At 37.7% G+C, this 26571-nt stretch overlaps 1 protein-coding gene and 1 non-coding gene across 2 annotated transcripts; one reads left to right on the forward strand and one right to left on the reverse strand.

The window, feature by feature from the left end:
• Positions 1-4940: 4940 nt before the first annotated feature.
• On the reverse strand, positions 4941-5045 carry LOC138872217 (small nucleolar RNA R71). Its single transcript, XR_011400686.1, has one exon. It is a non-coding gene; the product is annotated as a small nucleolar RNA R71 (small nucleolar RNA).
• An 11337-nt stretch (positions 5046-16382) lies between these two features.
• LOC138870882 (uncharacterized) lies at positions 16383-19682 on the forward strand. Its single transcript, XM_070148722.1, has 4 exons — positions 16383-17061; positions 17566-17801; positions 17885-19210; positions 19482-19682. Exons 1-4 carry the CDS (start codon positions 16383-16385, stop codon positions 19680-19682), a joined length of 2442 nt encoding a protein of 813 aa, XP_070004823.1.
• Positions 19683-26571: the final 6889 nt, after the last annotated feature.

A 26571-nucleotide genomic window follows, 5' to 3' on the forward strand; every position in this document is an offset into this window, starting at 1 on the left:
TAGGACTATCATCTATCAAAAGGAATCAGATAGATTTTCAAACACAGTTAATAAAAAAAAGACCAATTCTGAGCTTTTACTGTCAATGATTTTCTTTGCTTTCATAGTAATTTGCAAACCACAAGGCTATAGAAAGTACAATTGTATGATGAGTAATATACAAAATGTTACCAAATTATACCATAGACGGCAATCGTGAACCGCAAAGAATTTGGTACTCGCTTGATTCGAAAATGAAATATGTAATGCAAGACAAACGTAAATTTCATTGTCTATTAGAATATGCAATTTTATCTATTATTAAATTTTTATAGTCTAAAAAAATTATATACAAAACTATCCTCAAAATATTGATCAATTGTTATTGAATGTCGAATAAAAATTTTATATTTAAACTTACCTAATTTTAAAAATTCAACTAAAATTGTGCCTAACTTTGGTGAATCAGCAATGTACTAAATTCAAAATTAGTCATATCCTGTTCCAAATGTAAGACTTCTATATTTTTTACATTAACTATATTGCTACTGTAACGACCCGACCGGTCGTTTCATGAGTTAATGTTCCGTTATCTCCATTTTTGCTTCTTATTGCCTTGTTCAGCTGTATTTTGTGTTATCAGGTTGGTTGGCTTGGGTTCAGAGAGGTTTTGGTAAGGTTTGAGACACTTAGCCTCTTTTGAGGAAGCTTAAGTTGGAAAAGTCAATCGGATGTTGACTTATGTGTTAAAGGGCTCGGATGTGAGTTCCGATGGTTCAGATATCTTCGGGAGGTGATTTGGGACTTAGGAGCGTGATCAGAATGTATTTTGGAGGTACGGAGTAGATTTAGGCTTGAATTGACGAAATTAGAATTTTGGCGTTTTCCGGTTGATAGGCGAGATTTTTAAATAGGGGTCGGAATGGAATTTCGGAAGTTGGAGTAGGTCCGTTGTGTTATTTGTGATGCATGTGCAAAATTTTAGGCCATTCAGACGTGGTATGTATAGACTCGTGGAAGGATAAGGATTCCGTTGATGTGATTTTAATCGAATTTCGAGACGTGGGCCAAGGGGTCGGGTTGAACCAAATTCGGGATTTTTAGTATAATTTGATTAATTTCGCATGGGCTTCGTCCCTTTAGCATATTCTAATGTTATGATTCTGATTTTGGGTAGATTCGGCGCAGGTTGAGGCCGAGGGGAGAGGCAAAGGCGTCGTAGAGTAGTAATTTATCCGGTTTGAGGTAACCATTGTAAATCTAGAACTGAGGATACAAAACTCCGGTATTTTGTATCATTTTGATAAATGAGGTGACCCACATGTTAGGTGACGAGCGTGTGTCGCGTGCACTGGTAGGGATTGTGGCTTGGTCCGTCCCGTAGCGGCTATTAAGCTGCGTACTTGATTTTAAGTCTTATAATATCCCGTATTTTAGAAATTTATACTGTATTATGGGTTGTATTCCATGTTTGGGGCCTTGTGCCGAAATGTTGAGACCCTTAGGGGCATTTTTACTGTTTTTCCTCACTCTATTTGTTTAAAAGCAGATTCTCAGTCATGTTTTACCTGTTTATTGTTTAAAACTGGTTTTATCACTCTACTTCTTAAAATGTGAGAACTTTTCGGACTGAGTTCCCTGATTTCTACTGTTATGCCCGAGTGACTGTGAGGTTAATGACTGAGAGAGGTTGAGGACCAAATGGTGAGGATTATATATATTATGGATCGGGCTGCATGCCGCAGTAATATTATATGTATATATTATGGATCGGGCTGCACGCCGCAGCAATACTTATATGGATCGGGCTGCATGCCGCAACAATATATATATTGGATTGGGCTGCGTGCCGCAGCGTTGTTGATACCCAATTTTGTCCTACCTTTCTCCTGATTAATTTTCTAGTGCTCCCTAGTCATTAATAATTTCATGCCCTATCTTAATTATTTGTTACCTTTTATTACTATTGTTGTTATAGTTATTGAAGTGATTAGTCAATTATTATTATTATTATTATTATTATTATTATTATTATTATTATTATTATATGCATATACCTTAGTTTTATACACATTATATATATATTAGTTTAATATATAAATATATATGTGATGTACATAAAATACACATTATATAACACAACATATATAGTACTATACACATATTTTTTTAGAGTTTCGTAGAGTTTTTGAAAGACATGTTTATTTTTTTTATGGTTGCAATTTTAAAATGGTCATAGTTAAAAGATTTTGAAGTATCAAGAATAATTTATAGTGGATATAAATTTCAATCAAATCGTGCCAATCAGTTTGTGTAATTAGCACGATGGACTATTTTCAAGTTGTTTGCAAATACGTGATTTTAATTTTAATCCATACACCTCTACCACTTCTTTAAGTCTTCGAATTCCCTTAAAGGAAGAAAGTTATTGAAAATAATCATGAATTTTGGGAGAGATTCAACAATTAATTAGGAGTGATATTTGGCCAAAGGGAGGGGAAAGTTCCATTTTGTGGGGAGAAAGAATTTCATATTTGGATAAGTTTATTACTCAACGTAATTTTATTTTTAAAAGATATGATATATTAGTTTTACTGCTACAAATATGTTATATTTACTTATTATTATTATTTATTTATGAAATTTTTATAGAGTCCAAGTTATTAAGATATGAGAGCAAAATTAAATTAATTGGAAGAAGGAAAATGCCATGGTTTTCGGCCCAAGCAAAGCCTTTACATCACCACCTTTCAGCAGCCCATCACTTCTCAATAGCCCAATAACAGATCCAACAGCCCAGCTTTTCCATAACCTAAATCTCCTAACCTCTCTCTATCTCCCTCAAAACAGACGCCCCACTCCCTTCTCCATTTTCAGAAAACTTCCAGGCTCTTATATCTTTCAAGTAGAGGAATGACGCACCATTTTTGTGCAAAAAGGTCTCTCTACTCTCATTATGTATCTAAATATTCCAAAGGATATTCCTTTTCCTCTTTTTTGTTTGTGCTTGACAACTTCGAAATCAAATTGAAGCAGACCACAGCCTCGCCAATTCGGGTAAGGACTGAAACAAATCACGCCTTTTTGACCAAATCACGTGATGTCTGCTGATGTTTAGCTTAAAACATATATATTTCTATATATATAGCCTCATAATTTACTTTTGTTTCATGAATTTGGGATGTTAAATGCTATGTTTATATTAATTTGAAGTATTTCTACTTGTAGGAATGATTCAGGAGCAATTGGGGGCGAAACACGCAAGATTTAACAAAACCGGGAAAAATGCCATTTGGGCGCCACAAGCAGCGCCTGGCGCCACCTGTGGCGCTGAAAACAGTGTTGGTAAATTGGGCAGTGCCCTGGTGGGCGCCGGGCTGGATGCCAGTGACGTGAATCTTCTCCAAATTCGCCCGGGGCAAGGTTATTTCGGCCCTAGACCTACCCAACACGTATAAAAGCAAGAGAAAACCTATTTTTTGAAGGGGGAGATGCCACTTTGGAGGAAGATACACACGGGATCGTGAGGAAGCGGAGAATTCTCAGTTTTCTTCATCTTTTTCAAGTATTTCCAATTGATTCAACACGTATGCAATTGTTTTGATTACATCATGAGTGGCTAAACACCCATTGTTCTGGGGTTGTGATTTAGCCATGAATATTGTTGTTTGATATTAGCTTGACATTGATTATAATTCACCAATATATGGTTGTTTCTTCTATTCTGTGATTAATTGCTTAATTGTTTGGCCAGCAGTTAGGTTCTATTTACTATCTATGCTATGCTTGGGAAAGTCGTGTTTAGATTAGAGAAGAATTGAAGAGAGCACGATTTTAACCCTTAGGGGGAGCGGATTTGTGGTTAGGATAGGAATATACCTAGTCACCGTGCTTAATTAAATATCGTAATCTTAATGCATTCTTAATAGATTGATTTCATAGGAATATAGGCATTAATCTATTGAGAATAGGTGAGTAGTACTTCGGGAGAAGGCTATGAGAGCATTTATCGATTAATTAGCAATCATGAGTGAATTATATGAAAGGGAGAGTTAATTAGAACACAATACGAATGGTGAATCGATCAAAACCTTAGAATACTTGTCTCTACTGAATACACAACAATCAACTCGTTACTTGATAATTTAGTTATTATTTAGAATCGTAGTATAATATAATCATATTACTGGACTTTGATTTTAGCTGGATTGAATAACAATTTTAGTGATTTAGTGAGTAGTTTATACAAGTCTCTGTGGGTTCGACACTCAACTTATCATTATATTACTTATCGACCACGTATATTTACGTGTGCGTTTGGGAGTAACAAGTTTTTGGCGCCGTTGCCGGGGACTTGAATATAAACTACTTTCTAGTTTTTGCTTTAATTGTTTATTTTGTCTAGTCTAACGTTACTCGATTGTTGCTCTAATCTCAGAAACTTTGATTGAGTGCGTAAGGTCAGAAGCCAGGACAGACTCAACGGCTTTGACCCCGAACCTGAGAAAACATTTCACAGGAGGTTGAGGGAAGCAAGGGATACAAACAATATTCAAGCACTCATTCAATTTCCTGTGAACATGGCAGAGGAGTAACATATGGCTGTTCAGGAGGTAGCAATGCCCAATATTGCTAATGTTACCTCCAGCATAGTGAATCCTAGAATCACTGGGCACTTTGAGCTGAAACAGAGCATGATCCAGCTACTTCATGCAAACGGGCAATTTATGGGTCTTCCAAACGAGGATCCACAATAGCATATTCTGAACTTCTTGGAGATTAGTGATACTTATATCACTAACGGGGTCACTCCAGATTATGTGAGGCTCACACTTTTTCCATTCTCTCTGTTGGGCGAAGCTAAGCGATGGCTAAAGGTAGAACCAGCTAATTCCATTACATCATGGAATGATTTGGCAAGAAAATTTCTGGCAAGGTTCTTCCCTTCAGGCAAAACTACAAAGATCAAAAGTGAGATAGTTGCCTTCAAACAGAAAGCAGGAGAATTTTTATACTCAGCTTGGGAAAGGTTCAAGGGGCTACTCAGAGACTGTCCTCATCACAATCAGATGAATGAAGTGTTAGTTCACACCTTCATAGAAGAGCTCCATCCCCAAACAAAAATTGTAGTCGATGCTGCAGTTGGAGGTTAAATATTGGAGAAAAGCTTTGATGAAATTTATGCGTTATTGAACAAATTTTCCAAAAGCAATCCGAATTTTCAAGGAGATATGGGTAGGAACATGGTACAAAAATCACCAGGGGTTCTTGAATTAGATGTTGTCTCAGCATTGTCAGCATAGGTCTCTACGCTGACCAACCAAGTCAATCAGATGATCATGATCATTAACAAGCAACAAGCCTAGCCAGTGCAACAAGTTCAAATATTTTGTGAAGTATGTGGAGAAGGTCACATGAGCAATCTATGCCCAGCAAATCTAGAATCTGTATATTTTGTGGGTAATGCAAATCGAGGCCAAACAAATCAGTATGGGGAAACTTACAATCCCAATTAGAGGAATCACCCAAACTTCTCTTGGGGTGGAAATCAAGGCAATCAGAATCAATACCGGCCTCAAGCACCTCAACAATAATCCAGACCACCTCAGGCTGAACAACAAGCTAGCCTTGAGGAGATGATGAAGAAATTGATGGCCGACCAGCAAGCCCTAAATCAAAAATTAATAGCAGATCAACAAAATTTCAATCAGAAATTAATAGCAGATCAACAAACTTTCAATCAGAAAATAATGGCTGATCAGCAGGCTCAAGCCACAACACTGAGAAATTTGGAGCACCACGTGGGCCAACTTGCCAGAGCCCAAAATACCAGACCAATAGGGGATCTTCCTAGTGATACTGAGCCCAATCCTAAAGCTTAAGTCAATGCGGTTACCTTGAGAAATGGAAGAGCATTAGAAGAAGTTCCAAAGAAAAAGAAGAATATAGCTCATCCCGAAGGAGAATTAGTTCCCAAGCCAGTTGAGGGGAATGAGAAAAATGATAAAGGACCTGAGCTAGTAATTGAGACTAGGCCACCACCTCTGTTTCCACAAAGACTGCAGAAGCAAAAAGATGATGCTAAGTACAAGAAATTCCTAGATATTTTGAGCCAAGTGAGTGTGAATTTGCCTTTGGTGGAAATTTTGCAAGAAGTGCCTAAGTATGCAAGGTATCTCAGAGATATTGTGGCAAACAAACGAAGACATGCAGAGTTCGAAACAGTTGCACTTACTGAAGAGTGCAGTGCTAGAGTTTAGAGTAAACTTCCTCCTAAGTTGAAGGATCCTGGGAGTTTCATAATTTCTTTGTCTCTTGGAAAACAAGAAGTTGGTAGAGCACTATGTGATTTAGGGGCTAGTATAAATTTGATGCCATCCTCTTTGTTCAAACAACTCGGATTGGGGGTGCTTAGACCTACTACAATCACTTTACAGTTAGCAGATAGGTCACTAGTCATGCCAGAAGGAATTATTGAGGATGTGGTAATTCGAGTGGAAAAGTTTATTCTTCCTGCTGATTTTATTGTTCTTGATTACGAGGCAGATGATGAAGTGCCCATTATTTTGGGGAAACCATTCTTAGCTACTAGTGGAGCAATTATTGATGTGAGGGCATGGAAGTTAAAAATGAGAGTTGACGATGAGGAGGTCACTTTTAATGTGTACAAGGCACTTAAGCTCCCTAAGCATTATGAGGACTTGTGCATGATTACTGTGGTCGAATCGAAGGGAATAGAGCAGAGTCATCATATGAATTATAGTGTTCCAGATGGGACAACTGAGTTAAAGGAGGTGGTGTTTCCAGCTGAGCGTGTAAAGATGATTGAGAAAAGAGCCAGAGATGAAAGAGGAGACCTTCTGAGAGCATGCAAAAAGGCTAGACTTCATGGGAGAAAGAAGAAGAGAGAGTGCCCAGCCTGAGCAGAGTAGCAGAGTCGTGCCACGACTACAAATAAGGCGCTTGTTGGGAGGCAACTCAACCTGTATATCTTTTATGTATTGATTATTTTTTTAGTGTCAAGTTTTTGTGTTGTTTTTATTTTGCAGAGTAGGGGAAGTCTGAGTACCCAAAGTTGAAGTTGAGGAGCATGTTTGAGCTTAAGTGTGGGGTTGTCCCGACCTTTAATATTGAGGATCATGTCCGAGCTAGGCCCGATGAGGGTCTCAGGGAGTATTTCTCGCCCTTGTTTTAATATTTTTCTCTATGATCATGTATCGAGGACTATGCATAATATACGTGTGGGGTAGGGAAACTACTTTCTGAAGTGTAATTGTATAAAACTATTTTTTTATTTAGTTTTTCTTTTAGAACTCGTAGACATAGTCTAGGTTAAAAAATAAAAAAAAAATAAAAACAAAAATTGAAAAAAAAATTAGAATTAGAAAAAGTTCAGATTTTTCCCGACGATGTATCTTTTGGACAAGTTCTTAAGGGATAAAGTCCGATTAAAAACACCAAAAAGATTTTTTGTTTTTTAGGATAGTTAGGTAGTATCCCTTGGTTTTTCTTTGGGCGCCGGTTCTTTTCCAAGGGTGTAGCTCGAATCGGGTACTTTTTTTTTAGGAGTAGTTTAGGAAGAAACTGAGTCGCTCTGAGATATTCATTGACATGGTTGATGCTGGCACATTAGGCTATGACATACATTCTGTTTTTTCGTGTATTTGATTTGAATTGTGAAGCCTAAGTAAAGTAAATAGCCTATTTGGTGACGCACTTTTTTTCAGTTGTTTGACTCGTATGCCACATAATGTAATATTGCTTAAATTTCTCAATTATGTGTGCTTGCTTGACTTGAGAGTTGAACAGAACCGTCTTGATTGAGTCATGTGCAATGTGTGTGTGAGGATTTGTGATTTTCTGTGCTATCTTGTGTAGTCTAGAACTTGCCGTGTGTTAATTGAAGCGAAATTGTAAGTTGTGCTAATCTAGGAGATGACGTAGGCATTTTCTTGCTTGATCATGGATGTGCTTGTCACATAAAAGTAAAATTTTCCGTTGCTAGCCCTTTGAGACTATAGATCTTTCTTTTGGCACCCACATTACAAGCCATACCCCTATTTTGTTCTTAATTGGATATTAATTGAACCTTTACCTCCTAAGGCACTTAGTCGCTAAAAGAAGTAAGGTTAGAGATTGGAGAGTAGCTTTTGAGTGGAACCATGGAAGGGCCTGTTGGTGCACTAAAGTTGAAATCAAAAGACACTAGCTAATGAACCTTAATGTATGGAGTGTGTGAAAAGAAAAAAAAAAGAAAGAAAAAATGAGAGTTCAAATAATGTAGAAAAACACATACGCCTCCAATTCTTATTGATTTGTGCTAGTGGAATTATAGAAGTGCTTAATTGAAAAGAGGGCTATGTTGCATATGGTGTGTGGCAAGTAAATTGTTTGAGAAGAATATGTGCTTGAATTGTAAATGTAGTGTATTAAAGTGCTTAGGAGGGTTAGCCACTGTTTCTAAATATATCATACCCGTCCCTTAGCCTACATTACAACCTTAAAGTCCAAATTGATCCTAGATTTGGCTAGCTTAAATTAGTAGAGATATACACTATGGGCAAGCTTATGGTACGACCACGGGATGCATATGGACTCTTTGTGAGAGTGAGCGAATTTTGTTCAATTGTGTGATGTCCTTAATCTACATTCAAAAGCATATTTGAATGTGTGGACCAATTTATATTCACTCTTTTTGTTTGTTGGTGAGGGCACATGATCTCATGAATGATTGGTAATATTGTAAACTTTCTTGTTGGGTAAGTGCATGAATTGAGGGTGCTTAGTGGTTGCAAGTCGACTTTTGAGGTTGGGTGGTGACAAATAGGCTGTTGGAATTGATTGAATTGAAGGGTTATACTTGGGCATGCTTAAACGGGAAGAATGTGAATTTTTGTGCATTCATGCTTGTATGCCGGTATTGATCATAGTCAAGGGTATAGTGTGTGGTTAAAATTTAAGGTGCTCCTCTATAATTGATACTTGTACGTAGTTGAAGGGTAGTAGATTGTCCCATTGCTCGAGGACGAGCAAGAGTCGAAGTGTAGGGTGTTGATGTTTAGCTTAAAGCATATATATATTTCTATGTATATCGCCTCATATTTTACGTTTGTTTCGTAAATTTGGGATGTTAAATGCTATGATTTATATTAATTTGAAGTGTTTCTACTTGTAGGAATGATTCGGGAGCAATTGGGGGCGAAACACGTAAAATTTGAGCTAAAAGGAACAAAACCGGGAAAAATGCCATTTGGGCGCCACAGGCAACACCTGGCGCAACCTGTGGCGCTGAAAACAGTGTTGGCAAATTGGGCATCGCCCTGGTGGGCGCCGGGATGGACGCCAGTGATGTGAATATTCTCCAAATTCGCCCGGGACAAGGTTATTTCGGCCCTAGACCTACCCAACACGTATAAAAGCAGGAGAAAACCTATTTTTTGAAGGGGGAGACGCCACTTTGGAGGAAGATATACACGGGATCGTGAGGAAGAGGAGAATTCTCAGTTTTATTCATCTTTTTCTAGAATTTCCAATTGATTCAACACTTATGCAATTGTTTTGATTACATCATGAGTGGCTAAAAACCCATTGTTCTGGGGTTGTGATTTAGCCATGAATATTGTTGTTTGATATTAACTTGACCTTGATTATAATTCACCAATATATGGTTGTTTCTTCTATTCTGTGATTAATTGCTTAATTGTCTGGCCAACAATTAGGTTCTATTTACTATCTATGCTATGCTTGGGAAAGCCATGTTTAGATTGGAGAAGAATTGAAGAGAGCACGATCTTAACCCTTAGGGGAAGCGGATGTGTGGTTAGAATAGGAATATACCTAGTCACCGTGCTTAATTAAATATCGTAATCTTAATGCGTTCTTAATAGATTGATTTTATAGGAATATATGTATTAATCTATTGAGAATAGGTGAGTAGTACTTCGGGAGAAGGCTATGAGAGCATTTATAGATTAATTAGCAACCATGAGTGAATTATATGAAAGGGAGAGTTAATTAGAACACAATACGAATGGTGAATCGATCACAACCCTGGAATACTTGTCTCTACTGAATACACAACAATCAACTCGTTACTTGATAATTTAGTTATTATTTAGAATCATAGTATAATATAATCATATTACTGGACTTTGGTTTAGCTGGATTGAATAACAATTTTAGTGATTTAGTGAGTAGTTTATACAAGTCTCTGTGGGTTCGACACTCAACTTATCATTATATTACTTGTTGACCATGTATACTTGCGTGTGCGTTTGGGAGCAACATCTGCAAAGTCCGTCCAAGAAAGATCAACGATCAAATTTAAAACGTTCATTTTGAATGAAAAATCAAAAATCAAGAATCCCGCCCAACTAACCCTAGAGAGCCCTAATCCATCTCCAATAAATACCAAACTTGGTGGAGATTTTCAGCAACTTTTGAACCCACAACCTTTTTTACATTCTTCTCCGAGCCTCCTTCTCTGATTTCTTACTCATTGGAGCCACGCTTTAAGGGCTCATTATGGTCACCCCCTACTGGTCTCGTTTAACCGAACTAGAGGCCGCGGCGTAATCGTTTTGGAATTTGATGATCGTTCGAGGTTGCAGAGTAGAGGCCGGAGATAGTAGACCTTGGCGCGACCTCAGTTCCTGTACCGCAAAAGGTCAGTTTTTCCTTCTAAGTTTTAGTCTCTCTTTATTTTTATTAAGTATAAAGTCGTTGTTTTCTTATCCAGTAGAATCATGTGCTAGTCCCCTTTTGTTCTGTTATAGAAGTTCATGGTTCAATTACTTTCTTTGTGTAAATCATGTATACAGAAATTTGTTTGGTTCACACATGAAGCATATTCATAAGATGCCGCTATTTTCATACTAATTAGGAATTAAAAAAGGTTCACGTTAAAACTTAATCTCAATAACTAGTTTAATCCCTATCAATCTCTGTCCGATTCAATATCATTAAAAGAGGAGTAGATCCGAAGCCTTAAGAGCACCAGGGTCACTGTTCCAATAAAAGTTAGATCTAAACCTGCTATTCTGTATTTATTACTTTAAGTAACATATTAGAAATCATGATTTAGAGTTTATTTGTGTGTAGACATTATGTCTTTAAGGAAATTAGTTTCTGGGCGTGAGGTATTTGCATTATGACTGATAATGTTCCATAAAAATGCTAGTTGTTTTTTGTGTTAAAAGTTACCATGTGTTTTATCATTTATAAATGTTGTAGAAGTTTTATCGTGTTTTTTTTCTTTCTATTTTTTAGTTCTTATGCAGCAGAGATTCATGCCTTAAATTCTACCAGAATCATGACTATAGTAACCTATTGCCTTGCATAGATATGTGAAAAGGCAACATGCTCTCTAGCTGTTAGGATTCATTACAAGTTTGAACCTTTAGATGGAAGCCATGTTCATCTACTGTGTGTATATAAAAAATATCTCATTTTAGTTCGTGATTAAAAACTATTTCCTAAAAAAAAACCTTATTTTAACCATAGATTGATTTTGCGTACATTTTGAGAAATCATATTTTCAAGAAAAGGGTAGTATCAATTTGAAATATATGTGTACATGCATAAGATATTCATATAGACTATTAAAGTATCTGTTAGAATCCATGCTAATAGACAAACTGTAGCTTCATATGATATTATGTTATGATTACATGTGGTTTATGATCTTGTCAAATGACTGGTTTATGTGGTAGAATAGCATTAAGTCTTGTTAAGCATTTGTCTTATTTGAGGTAGTGTTAGTTTAAGTTAGAAAGAAAACCTTCAGCTATTTTGTTGTATAACTTGTCTAATAGTTTATTGTTTACCAGAAGTATATTCTAAAACTCTAACCTATGTCAGTTTAATCACCTGGATATAAATATTTATATAGGTTTATGTAGGAACTTACTGTTGAAAACCTTTTCTCTAAGGCTTGATGCTAAAAGTTTTGTTTGGAATTCTATTGTCTGATATAAAAAAAACCTGCAAGCCTAAAAGGGTTTTGACAATATGAAAGCTAATTTGGGTTTTACAAAAGATTTTCTGTGATTATTCTACTCATTTCGAACACTATATGTTTAAGACTATTTTTACTAATCTTTATTCTCTATTTTTTCTTTGCATGTACACTTCAGAGTGACCTGGAGTCTTAACGCAAGACTCTTCCTACCCACATAGAGTTATCACAAACTATCTTCTTTAATCGCATTGGACAAGAAGAAAACAAGCAAATTTGCTTGGGGTCGCCTATGGCGGCTTTCATTATTCTTTACTTACTTTGTCTAAATTTCGTTAGTTTATGTGATTTGGTTTTCTGTGGAGTTTGTTTTATTATTGATGATTAATTTTATCGTGTAAATTTATAACCGTTATTCTGGCCAAATATCTTACTAATCAAAAAACTTCTAAGAATTCAATCACTTGGAATATTGGTCCATTCTCTAGAGACATAAAGAAGGCAATGAAACGTTCTTGTGCTTGACAACATGGCTTTTGAATTGAATTTTGCAGATTTCTTTTTTTTTTTCTTTAAATAAATAATTTCAACAACTTCTTGACCTTAATAAAGTTTGATGACAAACAAAAATAGTTTTCTTTTTATTGCGGTTAGTGACAGGTTTTTAAAAAAAATGATCGTTTGCTTCCAAATTTATATATGCGCATATTAATTAGCTTTTAACTTCTTTTGTTTTTTTACTTAATAATATTTTCAAGTTTAAACTACTCAATTATAAGTTATTGTCTTGTAATACCTTAAATGTTTTCGATAAATTATTTAATACTTATTAACCTAAGTTCGGCCGGTTAATCGTTATTAACGGATTTTAAAAGGTGTTTTAAAACCTTCCTTTTAAAATATTTAAAACCCTTATTTAGAATCTTTATGTTAAGACAATATGAAAGAGTTTGACTTAAGCTTTAAAAATAGGTGTCCTAATTCACCTTAGAATTAATTAGGTGGCCACTCTTTTAAGAATTAATTCAACCTCAAAATCGCTAATATGTTATACTCTAATTTGACCCGTGTTAAAATGGGGTATAATAGCTTCGCGACTCTGCTGGGGAATTTAGATTTTAAACCATAACAAACTTAGGTTAATAAAAATGGCTTTTGTATTTTGTGAATGTTTTTGTTTGTTGCCTTATTTGAAAATGTGCTACTCCTTATAAAATGTGATTACTATCTTTTATAAACTGTCATTCCGTTTTCACTTCCTCCACTTTTGGAAAATTCACACTGAGCACACACCTAGCGGTTACGCAGTTTGCGGCCGTGCACTTTTTCAAAAAATACTTTTTAGGGGAAAGTTTGTGGGTAAGTCGATCAGCGGTGCAATCGACAGTCACAACTTTCCACTCTCAAGTTGTCTACTTGGGAAAAGACCAGTCTAGAAAACCCACTCTTAGCCGACCTAGGATAGAGCTAAACCAAATTCCTTCTTAGGGGCATGCATCACGCAACCTTAGGAGGATTAATACCCTAGGTGTATTAAGTCCATTAGTTAGCCTTATCCAAATTTCCAAGCAGGTTTATAACCCCGAGTGACACCTATTCATCCTTTATGTGCATTATTTGAAAGATAAACACACTGATTATGTGGACCATTTACTCCTAAAAAGGGAAAACGGGTAGGATTAACCTTTTCTGTAATGCAAGAAATCATGAATCAAGTTGTTTACCCAAAGATTGGCATGGTGTTGGACATCCCTCCCAAACTAAAGGCATGGTGGAGAAACTTAGGAGAGAATGCACAGTCCAAAGTATGAAAGAAGCTGGGTCACCTACCGTTACTTATAGAAGTCACATCATGTAGGGAAATAATTGAAGCATCAGTCACCTTTTGGGATGAAGAAAGAGCCGTATTCAGATTTGGGGAAAATGAGATGACACCATTGTTAGAAGAGATTGGAGGCTTCAATTAATAGAGAATGTGAGTTTGTTATGGAAAGGCAGACATTCTTGGCAAAGCGCTGGCATGATTATTCCAAAAAATCCCTCAACAAAAGAGTTCCTTGAAAAGTTTAGTTTTGAGAAAGAAATTGGGCTAGAGCATTTGAAAGAATCCAAGATACCCCTAGACTATCTGTTCGACATCTTTGGATGTTCAGATGCTTTTCTACGACATCGAGAGGTGTTCTCCTCACATGCTTCTTGGAGTGAAAAGAGGGTATTCGTTTTTTTGGTTTGTTTCCTCGGGCTCCTAGTATTTCCCCGAGGAGCAAAACAAGAGATTCACAACCGACTTGTCATGGTTGCTGATGCATTATTTAATGGCATTGATGGAAAGCCATATACCATAGTGTCGATGGTTGTTGCAGATATATACCGAGCTTTGGGCCTTTGCAAGAAGGGATTTAAACATTTTAAGGGATGTAATTTGTTGCTGCAGTTGTGGTTTATAGAGCATCTCCAAAAGATTAGTGGAAGCCAAGAGCTTTACAAGCAAAACGGTGCTAATCATATCATGTCATACACGATCCAAGTGGTTTCATTCAAGCGCCCAAATAGTGTTAAAGGATGGGGCAAGTTACTTAACAAGCTGAACGACACCACGATTCAATGGATGTTTTCTTGGTATCCTTCTGAGAATTTTGTAATTCGTGGAAAAATGCTACCTTACTTGGTTCTCATCGGGCTTCGAGGACTTCAACCATATGCTCCATTACGAGTTATGAGACAAGCCGGAAGAACGCAAGTCATACAACAAGTTGATAACATGGATCATTATCGATTTGACTATGATAATGATAAGATTCCTTTTGCGAAGGAAATTCTCAGGATGAGGAGAAACAAGAGAGCTATGGTCAAGGATATAATTGCACCAGATAGGTACCAAGCTGGATGTGACACTTTTTACTTAGAATGGTTACGTGCCAACCATGAAGGTTCTGTCAAAAGAGGGATTAATATGGGAGGCCGAATCAAAAATAAGGTAGCCGAAGCTGAAATCAAGTACCGTTGGTTGAAAAGAAGGGTGTCTGAGTCCAAATAAAACTACAAGGAGCAGTATGAGAAGGACAACAAAGAGATTGAAATGTTGAGACAATGAGAGGATATATAGAAGAAACAAATAGAAATGTGGAAACAACAAGTTGTGGAAATGGAGCAAGGACTCAAAGATTTGGATGGAGACCTCAAGAAGCAATTCACAAAATGCTATTGCCAAGGACTCGAGGAAGGAGGAAAGTTAGCCATGGTTTACCTTGTGAAGAATCGCCAGAAAATTGACGAGGCAATAAGAGCAACGAAGAGGCTAAGAGGCAATGAAGAACCATCCTCAGTCAATTAGATTAGAACTATGTTGTAATCTTTATTTCAATTAAGGGGCAATGAAGAACCATCCTCAATCAATTAGATTAGAACTATGTTGTAATTTTTATTTCAATTAAGGCTATGCCATTGGAATCGTTTTAGACTAAGGCAATGTTGGTATTTCTCTTTTCATTTATGTACTAAGACTCAAATCATCAATGAAAGTTTATTTTAGGGTATTTAATTAAGGAGAAATGGAATGATATATAATGGTGTGTTTATCTCTCAAATCTTCTCTAGGCCTACCTCTGGCACAAAGAGGTCCCTTGCATACTAGGACACGCTTAACATTGCTTGACTTGTTTGTATTATTACGTGATTTGTTTGTTATATGATATACTTATTTTTAAATCTAATCACCACTTACTAATATTGTCTTTTATTTCCCTTTTAAAGGTTTTCTATTTTATTACTCCCCAAGGTTGATTTGTGTTTACTGCGAACTAACTAAACACCCATACTTCTTGAGATCCAAGGCACAAGCAGCTACCGACATGGCTGGTTCAAACACATCTAATATGACAGGCTTGGGACTTGTCACCGTTCAACGAGACGAACCCGAGGCTTCAGAAGGAAGGGAGGTTACCCTTCATGGTGAGCACATCACCCAATTGTCGCAACAAGTGGCTAACTTTCAAGGTGAAATTGAACGGCTTCGGAACCTTACAAATCTTTTTATCAGCCACAACACACCACTTCCCTAAGATAGGACAAATGCACCTATCCCACCGCCTTTCCCATCTTTTGACTCACCTATCCCGGAACACCTTCCACCAAACCCTCCACTTCACAACAATAAGCCAGCATCCACTAACGCACATGCTAACCCACAACAAGCCAACCCATCGACTTTCAACACATCACATGTTTCCCAGCCACCACTAGCCCAAAGCACCCCCGCACCCAAAACCACCATGTAATCCAACACATACCGATGGCACACGTCGCTATTCCTAATATGTAGCATGTGACACCGGTATATGTAGCGGAAGCACAACCTTTTACTAACCCTATGCCTCACCAACTTCACTCCGAAGTGTATCAGTATCAGGAAGCAGAAAAAGAAGTAAGGGCCAAAACCGATGAGTATATGGCGAAGGATATCCGTGAGTTAAAGGAAGCATTCAAAAGTCTGAAAACCGTTAGGAGTATGGAAGGTTTAGAGTATGAGGATGTATGTGTTCATCCCGATGTCGATTTACCCGCAGGATATAAAGTACCAAAATTTGACATGTTTGATGGAAAAGGAAACCCACGAGCTCATTTGATGTTGTATTGTGATAAGTTAGTTGGAGTGGGAAATGATGAAGCTATCAGGATGAAACTTTTTATAAGGAGTCTTACAGGGGAAGCCCTTGATTGGTACACAAGTCAAGACCCACAGAAATGGCGCAACAGGAGTGTCATGGAGCAAGATTTCATGGACAGATTCAGATTTAACACCAAGACCAACCCAGATAGATTCTATTTGATGACGTTGGAGAAGAAAACAACAGAATACTTTAGAGAGTATGCCAAAAGATGGAGGGCAGAAGTAGCAAGAGTCCAACCCCCGATGGGAGAGGATGAGATGACAACTACTTTTATTCGATCTCAAACGGATACGACATATTATGAGAGATTGATAAGCATGTTGGGGAAGAAATTCTCGGAAGTTGTTAGGATGGGAGACATCATAGAGGAAGGTCTCAAATCAGGAAAGATTACAAACTTGGCAGCACTACAAGCAACGAGTAAGGCAATCCAGTCAGGAACTATTGGAGGAGCAAGTAAGAAGACGGAGAAAGAAGTATCCACTATTATGACCATCCAAGACCGCAGGCCTAACCAAATGTTAACCTACCAAAACCCGTTACCTCAACCTTCATACTATAGCCCATACACCCAAACTCCTCAACCTTATTACCAGCCTTCGCCCATTCCCTATCCTGTTTATAATGCCTAACCGACCTATTATCCACCCCGAGCACCCACATACCCAAATCCATCACATTACCAACCCACATATCCATCTCAACCCTGTTACCAATCACAAAACCGCCCAAATACACCTAGACCTCGCCCAAGCTTTGAAAGAAAACCAGCCAAAACCTATACACCCCTACCTGAACCTTTAGCCCAGTTGTATGAAAGGTTGAAAACCGTAGGAGTATTCCAACCAGTCCCAGGAAGAGTTCCCGACCCCCTCCCAGGATAGTATGATGGGACCAAGCATTGTGCATATCACTCTGGTGTGACTGGACATGACACACAAAATTGCCTTACTCTCAAAGATAAGATTGAAGAGTTGATCAAAGCAGGAACCATTCAGCATAAGGGAGCTCCCCCGAATGTGAACAACAACCCTCTTCCAAATCACGATGATACCAGTATTAACATGATATCTACTGATGAAGATTGGAATTTGGAAGGAACAATTGTACCAATTGAAGATGAGAACAAGGCTATGTCATCTGCCTTCATTGCTCATGTCATCACAGTGCAAGTGCGAGCACCAATTGAGGTGGAAGTACTCCCTCCGAAACCCAGGATCATGGCTCTAGTTGCTCAGACACCCTCATTTGAAACCAAAGCAGTTCCTTGGGACTATAGTCTGATGTAAGGAACAAAGGAAAGGCAAAATTAGTTGTAGAAGCTGCTGCTACAGGTATGACAAGATCCGGTCGGTGTTATGTTCCTAAAGAAGCATCACGAGGAACTTCAAGTAAGGACAACAACCAGAAGAAGTCCGTGACAGAAGCTGGCGTAGAAGAGTTTTGGAGAAAAATGCAATGTAGCGGATACTCTATTGTAGACCAACTGAAGAAGACACCAGCTCAAATTTCCCTCATGTCATTATTGATGAGTTTCGACAGCCACAGGAATGCATTGGTAAAAGTACTCAATGAAGCATATGTGCTAGTCGAGACAACTAGTGAACATTTGGAAACTATGGTAGCCCAAATCCTAGAAGCCCATAAGATTTATTTTCACGAGGATGAATTGCCACCTGAAGGTCTAAGTCACAACAAAGCTTTGCATCTCACTGTCAAGTGCAGGGACAAGTTTATTTCTAGGGTTTTGATCGATAATGGTTCTGCACTCAATATATGTCCTTTCACTACCCTCAAAGCTTTGGGAATTGACATTGGAAAAGTTCGTGAAAGTCATGTGAATGTTAGAGCTTTTGATGGAGCGCAAATGAGCGCTATTGCTGAAATTGACTTAGCATTACAAATTGGGCCTATGGAGTTTATCATTGAATTTCAAGTGTCAAACATATCTGCTACTTATAATTTGTTGTTGGGAAGGCCATGGATTCACATGGCTGGTGCAGTCCCTTCCACTTTGCACCAGAACGTGAAGTTTGTGTGGAATCACCAGGAAGTTGTGATTCATGGAGAAGCAAGTAATCCCATTTACTCCGGGAATTCAATCCATGTCATTGAAAGTGTGGAGAGGCTGGATGGAGCCACTTTCCAAATTGAAGAAATTATGACTGCTACTCGAGGTAAAGAGATAAAGTTGCCAAGTGTGTTCGTGATGGTGGCATCAGAAATGTTGAAGAATGGTTTCGAGCCTGGTCGAGGACTTGGAGCAAGGTTGCATGGAATATTGGAGCCAATTCAGTTACCAAGGCAGAACAACACCTTTGGCCTAGGGTACGAACCCACTCCGAAAGAAGTCTCGGAGGCTCGTCTCAAGAAGAAAAGTGACATTGTCCTGCCACAGCCTATCCCACCGCTAAGCCGGTCATTCCCCAAGACAGTTACTATTTATGAACTAGATGAAGATGCTGAAGACGACCTCGTTGAAGGAATCAGGAACCTATTCATTGCCGACTGCAATGTGATTCTGAAGGATTGCACTGAGTCGCCAACTATTTGGGATGCCGCACTTGGAGATATTTTGAACAATTGGACTTGTACCCCATCTCCGGTTCACCGGGAGTCTTGGTAGATGGATTGTATTAGTACTTTTTAAACAACACGATTCAAAATTGAGGCCTGAATCGTGCCTATGATTTTTATGTTGTTTGCCTCGATCTTTTAGAAGCTTAAATGCAAAATCTGATTATGCTTTTTTGTTTTACATTTAATTTTTTGTCTTTATTAATTTTCTTTCTTTTTTATTTTTCAGCAAACAAATTAATAAAAATGCCTACACCGTGAATGTGACATGAAATGAAACAATTGAACAAAATAACAAGCAAGATCTTGAAGAATATGAAGAAGATCTACCGCCTGCAGAATTAACTAAAGAACTTGAGCAGTTTGAGAATAAGTCAAAACCAAATTTGGATGAAACAGAGCTTATAAATTTGGGGAATTTAGAGTCTATAAAAGAAACAAGAATTAGTGTCCATTTGACACCATCAGAAAAGGAGAAATATGTGGATCTTCTGAGATAATACGTCGATGTGTTCGTTTGGTCGTATGACGACATGCCTGGTTTAAGCACTAATATTGTTTCCCATAAGTTTCCAACGGATCCATCTTGTCCCCTGGTAAAGCAAAAAACAAGAAAATTCAAAACGGACTTAAGTTTGAAGATCAAAGAAGAAGTCTCCAAGCAATTTAAGGCAAATGTCATCCGAGTCACGAAGTACCCCACCTGGTTGGCCAATATAGTACCAGTACCAAAGAATGATGGGAAGATAAGAATATGTGTGGATTATCGGGATCTCAACAAGGCTAGTCCAAAGGATGATTTCCCACTTCCGAATATTCACATACTCATTGATAATTGTGCAAAGCATGAGTTGCAGTCATTCGTTGATTGCTTTGCCAGTTACCACCAGATTTTGATGGATGAAGATGATGCTGAGAAGATAACATTTATCACACCTTGGGGGGTGTATTATTATCGAGTAATGCCTTTTGGACTCAAGAATGCAGGTGCTACATACATGAGAGCTATGAAAACTATTTTTCATGACATAATCCATAAAGAGATTGAGGTCTATGTGGACGATGTCATCATCAAGTCATGGAAGAGTTCAGATCACTTGGTAGACCTGAAGAAGTTCTTTGATAGGTTGCGGCGATACAATTTGAAGCTGAATCCCGCAAAGTGTGTATTCGAAGTTCCAGCTGGAAAATTATTAGGTTTCATTGTCAGCAGAAGAGGCATAGAGTTGGATCCTTCAAAGATAAAGGCTATCCAAGACCTGCCACCTCCAAAGAATCGTAAGGACGTGATGAGCTTCCTTGGTTGCCTTAACTACATTAGTCGTTTCATAGCCCAATCAACAGTGATTTGTGAGATGATATTCAAGATGCTGATGAAAGATACCACTACCAAATGGACAGAGGAATGTCAACGAGCTTTTGATAGGATCAAGGAATATTTATCTAACCCACCAGTGCTGGTACCTCCGGAACCTGGAAGGTCATTGTTGTTATGCATGTCCGTATCATATAATGCATTTGGATGTGTTTTGGGGCAACATGATGAAACTGGAAGGAAGGAACAAGCCATATACTACTTGAGCAAGAAGTTCACACCATATGAAGTAAGATATACTTTGTTGGAATGTACCTGTTGTGCCTTAACTTGGGTTGCACAAAATTTGAGGCATTACTTGTCAGCATACACCACTTATCTCATTTCTAGGATGGACCCGCTCAAGTACATCTTTCAGAAACCTATGCCTACAGGAAAGCTGGTGAAGTGGAAGATTTTGCTAAGCGAGTTTGACATCGTGTATGTTACTCAGAAGGCCATCAAAGGACAAGCTTTAGCTGACCACCTTGTAGAAAATCTTGTGGATGAAGAATACAAGCCACTTATGACGTACTTCCCCGATGAAGAAGTATTGTTTGCTAGAGAAGACATTTCAGAGGCATATTCTGGTTGGAGAATGTTTTTTGACGGAGCCGCAAACTTCAAACGAGTTGGAGTTGGAGTAGTATTAGTTTCAGAATCTGGACAACATTATCCAATCTCAGCGAAACTTCAGTTTTCATGCACCAACAACATGGCGGAATATGAGGCTTGTATACTTGGGCTTAGAATGGCCGTTGATATGAACATCCAAGAGTTGTTGGTTATAGGTGATTCAGACTTGCTGATTCATCAAGTACAAGGCGAATGGAATACAAAGAACTCAAAAATCCTACTGTACTTACATTATGTAAAGGAGCTGTGTAAGAAGTTTATCAAAGTGGATTTCAAGCATGTTCCAAGAGTTCAAAATGAGTTTGCAGATGCTTTGGCAACTTTTTCTTCCATGATTCAACATCCAGATAAAAACTACATAGACCCTATCAAGGAGAATGTGCAAGATCAACCAGCTTATTATTTCCATGTGGATGAAGAGCCAGATGGAGAACCATGGTATTATGACATTAAGAGGTATCTCAAGACAAGGGATTACCCTGAAGGAGCAACCAATACCTAGAAGAGAACGCTTAGGAGATTGGCAAATCACTTTTTCCTAAACGGCGAAATCCTATATAGGAGGACCCCAAATTTAGGACTGTTGAGGTATGTAGATGCTAGGGAAGCAACCAAGCTGATTAAAGAAATACACGCAGGAACATGTGAGCCTCACATGGATGGGTTAACTTTGGCAAAGAAAATTCTGCGAGCAGGTTACTTTTGGATGATCATGGAAATAGATTGCATTCGTTTTGTACAGAAATGTCATCAGTGTCAGATCCACAGTGATTTGATTCGAGTCCCACCAAATGAACTCAATGTGACGAGTTCTCCTTGGTCGTTTGCAGCTTGGGGCATGGATGTCATTAGCCCTATTGAGCTGGCCGCCTCGAATGGACATAGATTTATCTTGGTAGCTATTGATTACTTTACAAAGTAGGTAGAAGCCTCTTCTTACAAGTCAGTTACAAAGAAGGTAGTAGAAGATTTTGTCCGCAACAACATCGTTTGCTGATTTGGAATTCCTGAGTCAATCATTACAGATAATGAAGCCAATCTCAATAGTGACTTGATGCAAGAAATATGTGATAAGTTCAAGATTACTCACCAAAATTCCACTCCCTACCGACCTCAGATGAATGGAGCCGTTGAAGCAGCCAACAAGAACATAAAGAAGATATTGCGGAAGATGATTGATAACTACAGGCACTGGCATGAGAAACTACCATTTGCTCTCCTTGGATATCGCACTACAGTCAGAACATCAACTGGGGCAACGCCTTATCTTCTGGTCTATGGAACTGAAGCCGTATTACCAGCGGAAGTTGAAATACCATCTTTGAGGGTCATCCAAGAAGCCAAGCTGAGCAATACCGAATGGGTAAAGAATCGGTACGAACAACTAATGCTTATTGACGAGAAGAGAATGAATGTTGTATGCCATGGTCAACTCCATCAAACTAGGATGACCAGAGACTTCAACAAGAAAGTGAAACCACGTCAGTTTAAACCGGGGCAATTGGATTTGAAGCGCATATTCCCGCACCAAAATGAAGCTAAAGGAAAGTTTGCACCAAATTGGCAAGGTCCATACATGGTGCATTGAGTATTGACTGGAGGAGCACTGATTCTAGCAGAAATGGATGGAGAAGTGTGGCCCAAGCCCATCAATGCAGATGCAGTCAAGAGATACTACATCTAGAGGCATATCTAGCAACCTCTTTCTTTTCTATGTAATGCTTCATAATGTAAATGAACTATGTTTGACCTGATTCCCGTTTAAGAGGGGATACGTAGGCATCCCTGTGGGTTTGGTCTCATCATAATAAAAATTCAATATTTGCCCCCAAATTGGAAACTGGGGCAGCTTTCGAAGGCGTCGTCATGAGGAGGCATCATTCATCGACAAAGGATGGTCACACAAGACGAATAATGGGATTCCAGATGAGGACGTTCACTTTGTTTCACGAGCATGTCACAATACAGAATTCGGCAATAACTTTATTTTATAAAATTATGCATATTTTATTTATTAAAATAGGATTTTTTATCAAAATTTCTTAACTATTCGTTCGCCAAGATTCAGTGTTGGGTGGAGGTTACAAGTCCAAACAAAGTGGGAAGAACAAGATTATCAAAGACCAGGGCATCAAAGTCAACACGGATCAACCTTCCCTCCCCCCTCCCAAACTCATAATTTTTTCTTTGAGTGCAGATTTTCAAGATAGAGGAAGCAAAAGAATCAATAACGAATATAAATATCAAGAGCCTTCGTCAAGTGGTTTGAATTTTGTATAGTATTTTATAGAAAATTACACCTTTTGAATGATGATGATCTTTAAAATCCAAGTTTGAGATTTTTCTAATGATGGTTTTGGAATCTTACAATATTTTTTAATACATTGATTGTCATTACTTTTCAGCTACTAATTTTTTTATAAATACAAACTACATCGCACACGGTTTTAAACATATTGCACATTGACTTTTAAATGTACTGCACCATTGCTTTCAAATACACTGCACCATTGCTTTCAAAAGCACCACACAAATGCTTTCAAATGCATTGCACCATTGTTTTCGAATGCACCATTGCCTACAAAATGCATAATATAAATGCTTTCAAATGCACTGCACTTTTGCTTTCAAAGGCACTGCAAATGCACTGCACAAATGCTTTAAAAAGTACCATATTATTGCTTGCAAATGCACGATGCAAATGCTTTCAACTACACTGCACCATTACTTTTAAATGCACCATACAATTGCCTTGCAAATGCACCACAAATATTTTTTATTACCTTAAATCATTTGGCTTGGAAAGCCTCATCAGTCATTTGGCTTAAACACCTCGATTACTGCATCATTTGACTTAAATGCCTCATTTTCATCAATCATTGGCTTAAATGCCTCATTTTTATCAATCATACATAAGTCATCGCTGAAAGGCACCATTTACATGAATCATTGGCTCAAAGACTCATTTCATTAGTCATGATCAAAGAATTATTTTTAACATACCTGGCTTATTTTATGATAAATTAACTGCTTAAAGGTGTCATTTTAATGAAATTATTGTTATGACTTATTGCATTTTTATATCTCGTTTACTAACAATTTTACCTAGCCTGTTGAGTTTAGCAGGAAATTTATCACAACATGGAACTCTATCTAACCAGCGAACTAGGGCAGTTTGCTGGGGAGGAAACCAGACTCACCAGCAAAAGTCAAAGGTCTACTTTCGGATTCCGTTCAGCTTGACTATCAAAATCTTAGCCAAAATCCTTATTTCGACACATTTTCTTTCAATCATGATCCCCAGTGTCTGACACCTTGTGTCTCCACAATTCGACACTGGGGCAGCATTTTAGGATCCGCATCAATCATTAAGTCCTACTCCGTAGCACCATCAGTCTGGAATTACATATGGCTTGATTCTCGTGAAACCCGAGATATGTAGGCAACTCGAAACCAGAGTTCGGCCGCAATCATTTTTTTATCTCTCTTTTGACAAATTTCAACCTCACTGGTCGGGACAAAATTGGCTACTACATCAATTTCTTTGCCCGAAAACTCTTTCATCATTTCCGGTTAAAGAGGGACAGTTGTTGATGCCCAATTTTGTCCTACCTTTCCTCTGATTAATTTTCTAGTGCTCCATAGTCATTAATAATTTTATGCCCTATCTTAATTATTTGTTACCTTTTATTACTATTGTTGTTATCGTTATTGAAGTGATTAGTCTATTATTATTATTATTATTATTATTATTATTATTATAATATGCATATACCTTAGTTTTATACACACGCACACTATATATATATAGTTTTTTGGAGTTTCGTAGAGTTTTTGAAAGACATGTTTTTTTTATGGTTGCTATTTTAAAATGGTCATAGTTAAAAGATTTTGAAGTATCAAGAATAATTTATAGTGGATATAAATTTCAATCAAATCGTGCCAATAAGTTTGTGTAATTAGCACGATGGACTATTTTCAAGTTGTTTGCAAATACGTGATTTTAATTTTAATCCATACACCTCTACCACTTCTCTAAGTCTTCGAATTCCCTTAAAGGAAGAAAGTTATTGAAAATAATCATGAATTTTGGGAGAGATTAAACAATTAATTAGGAGTGATATTTGGCCAAAGGGAGGGGAAAGTTCCATTTTGTGGGGAGAAAGAATTCCATATTTGGATAAGTTTATTACTCAACATAATTTTATTTTTAAAAGATATGATATATTAGTTTTACTGCTACAAATATGTTATATTTACTTATTATTATTTATTTATGAAATTTTTATTGAGTCCAAGTTATTAAGATATGAGAGCAAAATTAAATTAATTGGAAGAAGGAAAATGCCATGGTTTTCGGCCCAAGCAAAGCCTTTACATCACCACCTTTCAGCAGCCCATCACTTCTCAATAGCCCAATAACAGATCCAACAACCCAACTTTTCCACAACCTAAATCTCCTAACCTCTCTCTATCTCCCTCAAAACAGACGCCCCACTCCCTTCTCCATTTTCAGAAAACTTCCAAGCTCTTATATCTTTCAAGTAGAGGAATGACGCACCATTTTTGTGCAAAAAGGTCTCTCTACTCTCATTAAGTATCTAAATATTCCAAAGGATATTCCTTTTACTCTTTTTTGTTTGTGCTTGACAACTTCGAAATCAAATTGAAACACACCATAGCCTCGCCAATTCGGGTAAGGACTGGAACAAATCACGCCTTTTTGACCAAATCACGTGATGTCTGCAAAGTCCGTCCAAGAAAGATCAACGATCAAATTTAAAACATTCATTTTGAATGAAAAATAAAAAATCAAGAATCCTGCCCAACTAACCCTAGAGAGCCCTAATTCATCTCCTATAAATACCAAACTTGGTGGAGATTTTCAGCAACTTTTGAACCCACAATCTTTTTTACATTCTTCTCCGAGCCTCCTTCTCTGATTTCTTACTCATTGGAGCCACGCTTTAAGGGCTCGTTTTGGTCACCCCTACTGGTCTCGTTTAACCGAACTAGATGTAGCGGCGTAATTGTTTTGGAATTTGACGATCGTTTGAGGTTGCAGAGTAGAAGCCGGAGATAGTAGACCTTGACGCGACCCCAGTTCCTGCACCGCAAAAGGTCAATTTTTCCTTCTAAGTTTTAGTCGCTCTTTATTTTTATTAAGTATAAAATCGTTGTTTTATTATCCAGTAGAATCATGTGCTAGTCCCCTTTTGTTCTGTTATAGAAGTTCATGGTTCAGTTGCTTTATATGTGTAAATCATGTATACAGAAATTTGTTTGGTTCACCCATGAAACATATTCATAAGATGCCGCTATTTTCATACTAATTAGGAATTAAAAAAGTTTCACGTTAAAACTTAATCTCAATAACTAGTTTAATCCCTATCAATCTC

Source organism: Nicotiana sylvestris, chromosome 6, assembly GCF_000393655.2.
Source record: "Nicotiana sylvestris chromosome 6, ASM39365v2, whole genome shotgun sequence".
Taxonomy (NCBI): domain Eukaryota; kingdom Viridiplantae; phylum Streptophyta; class Magnoliopsida; order Solanales; family Solanaceae; genus Nicotiana; species Nicotiana sylvestris.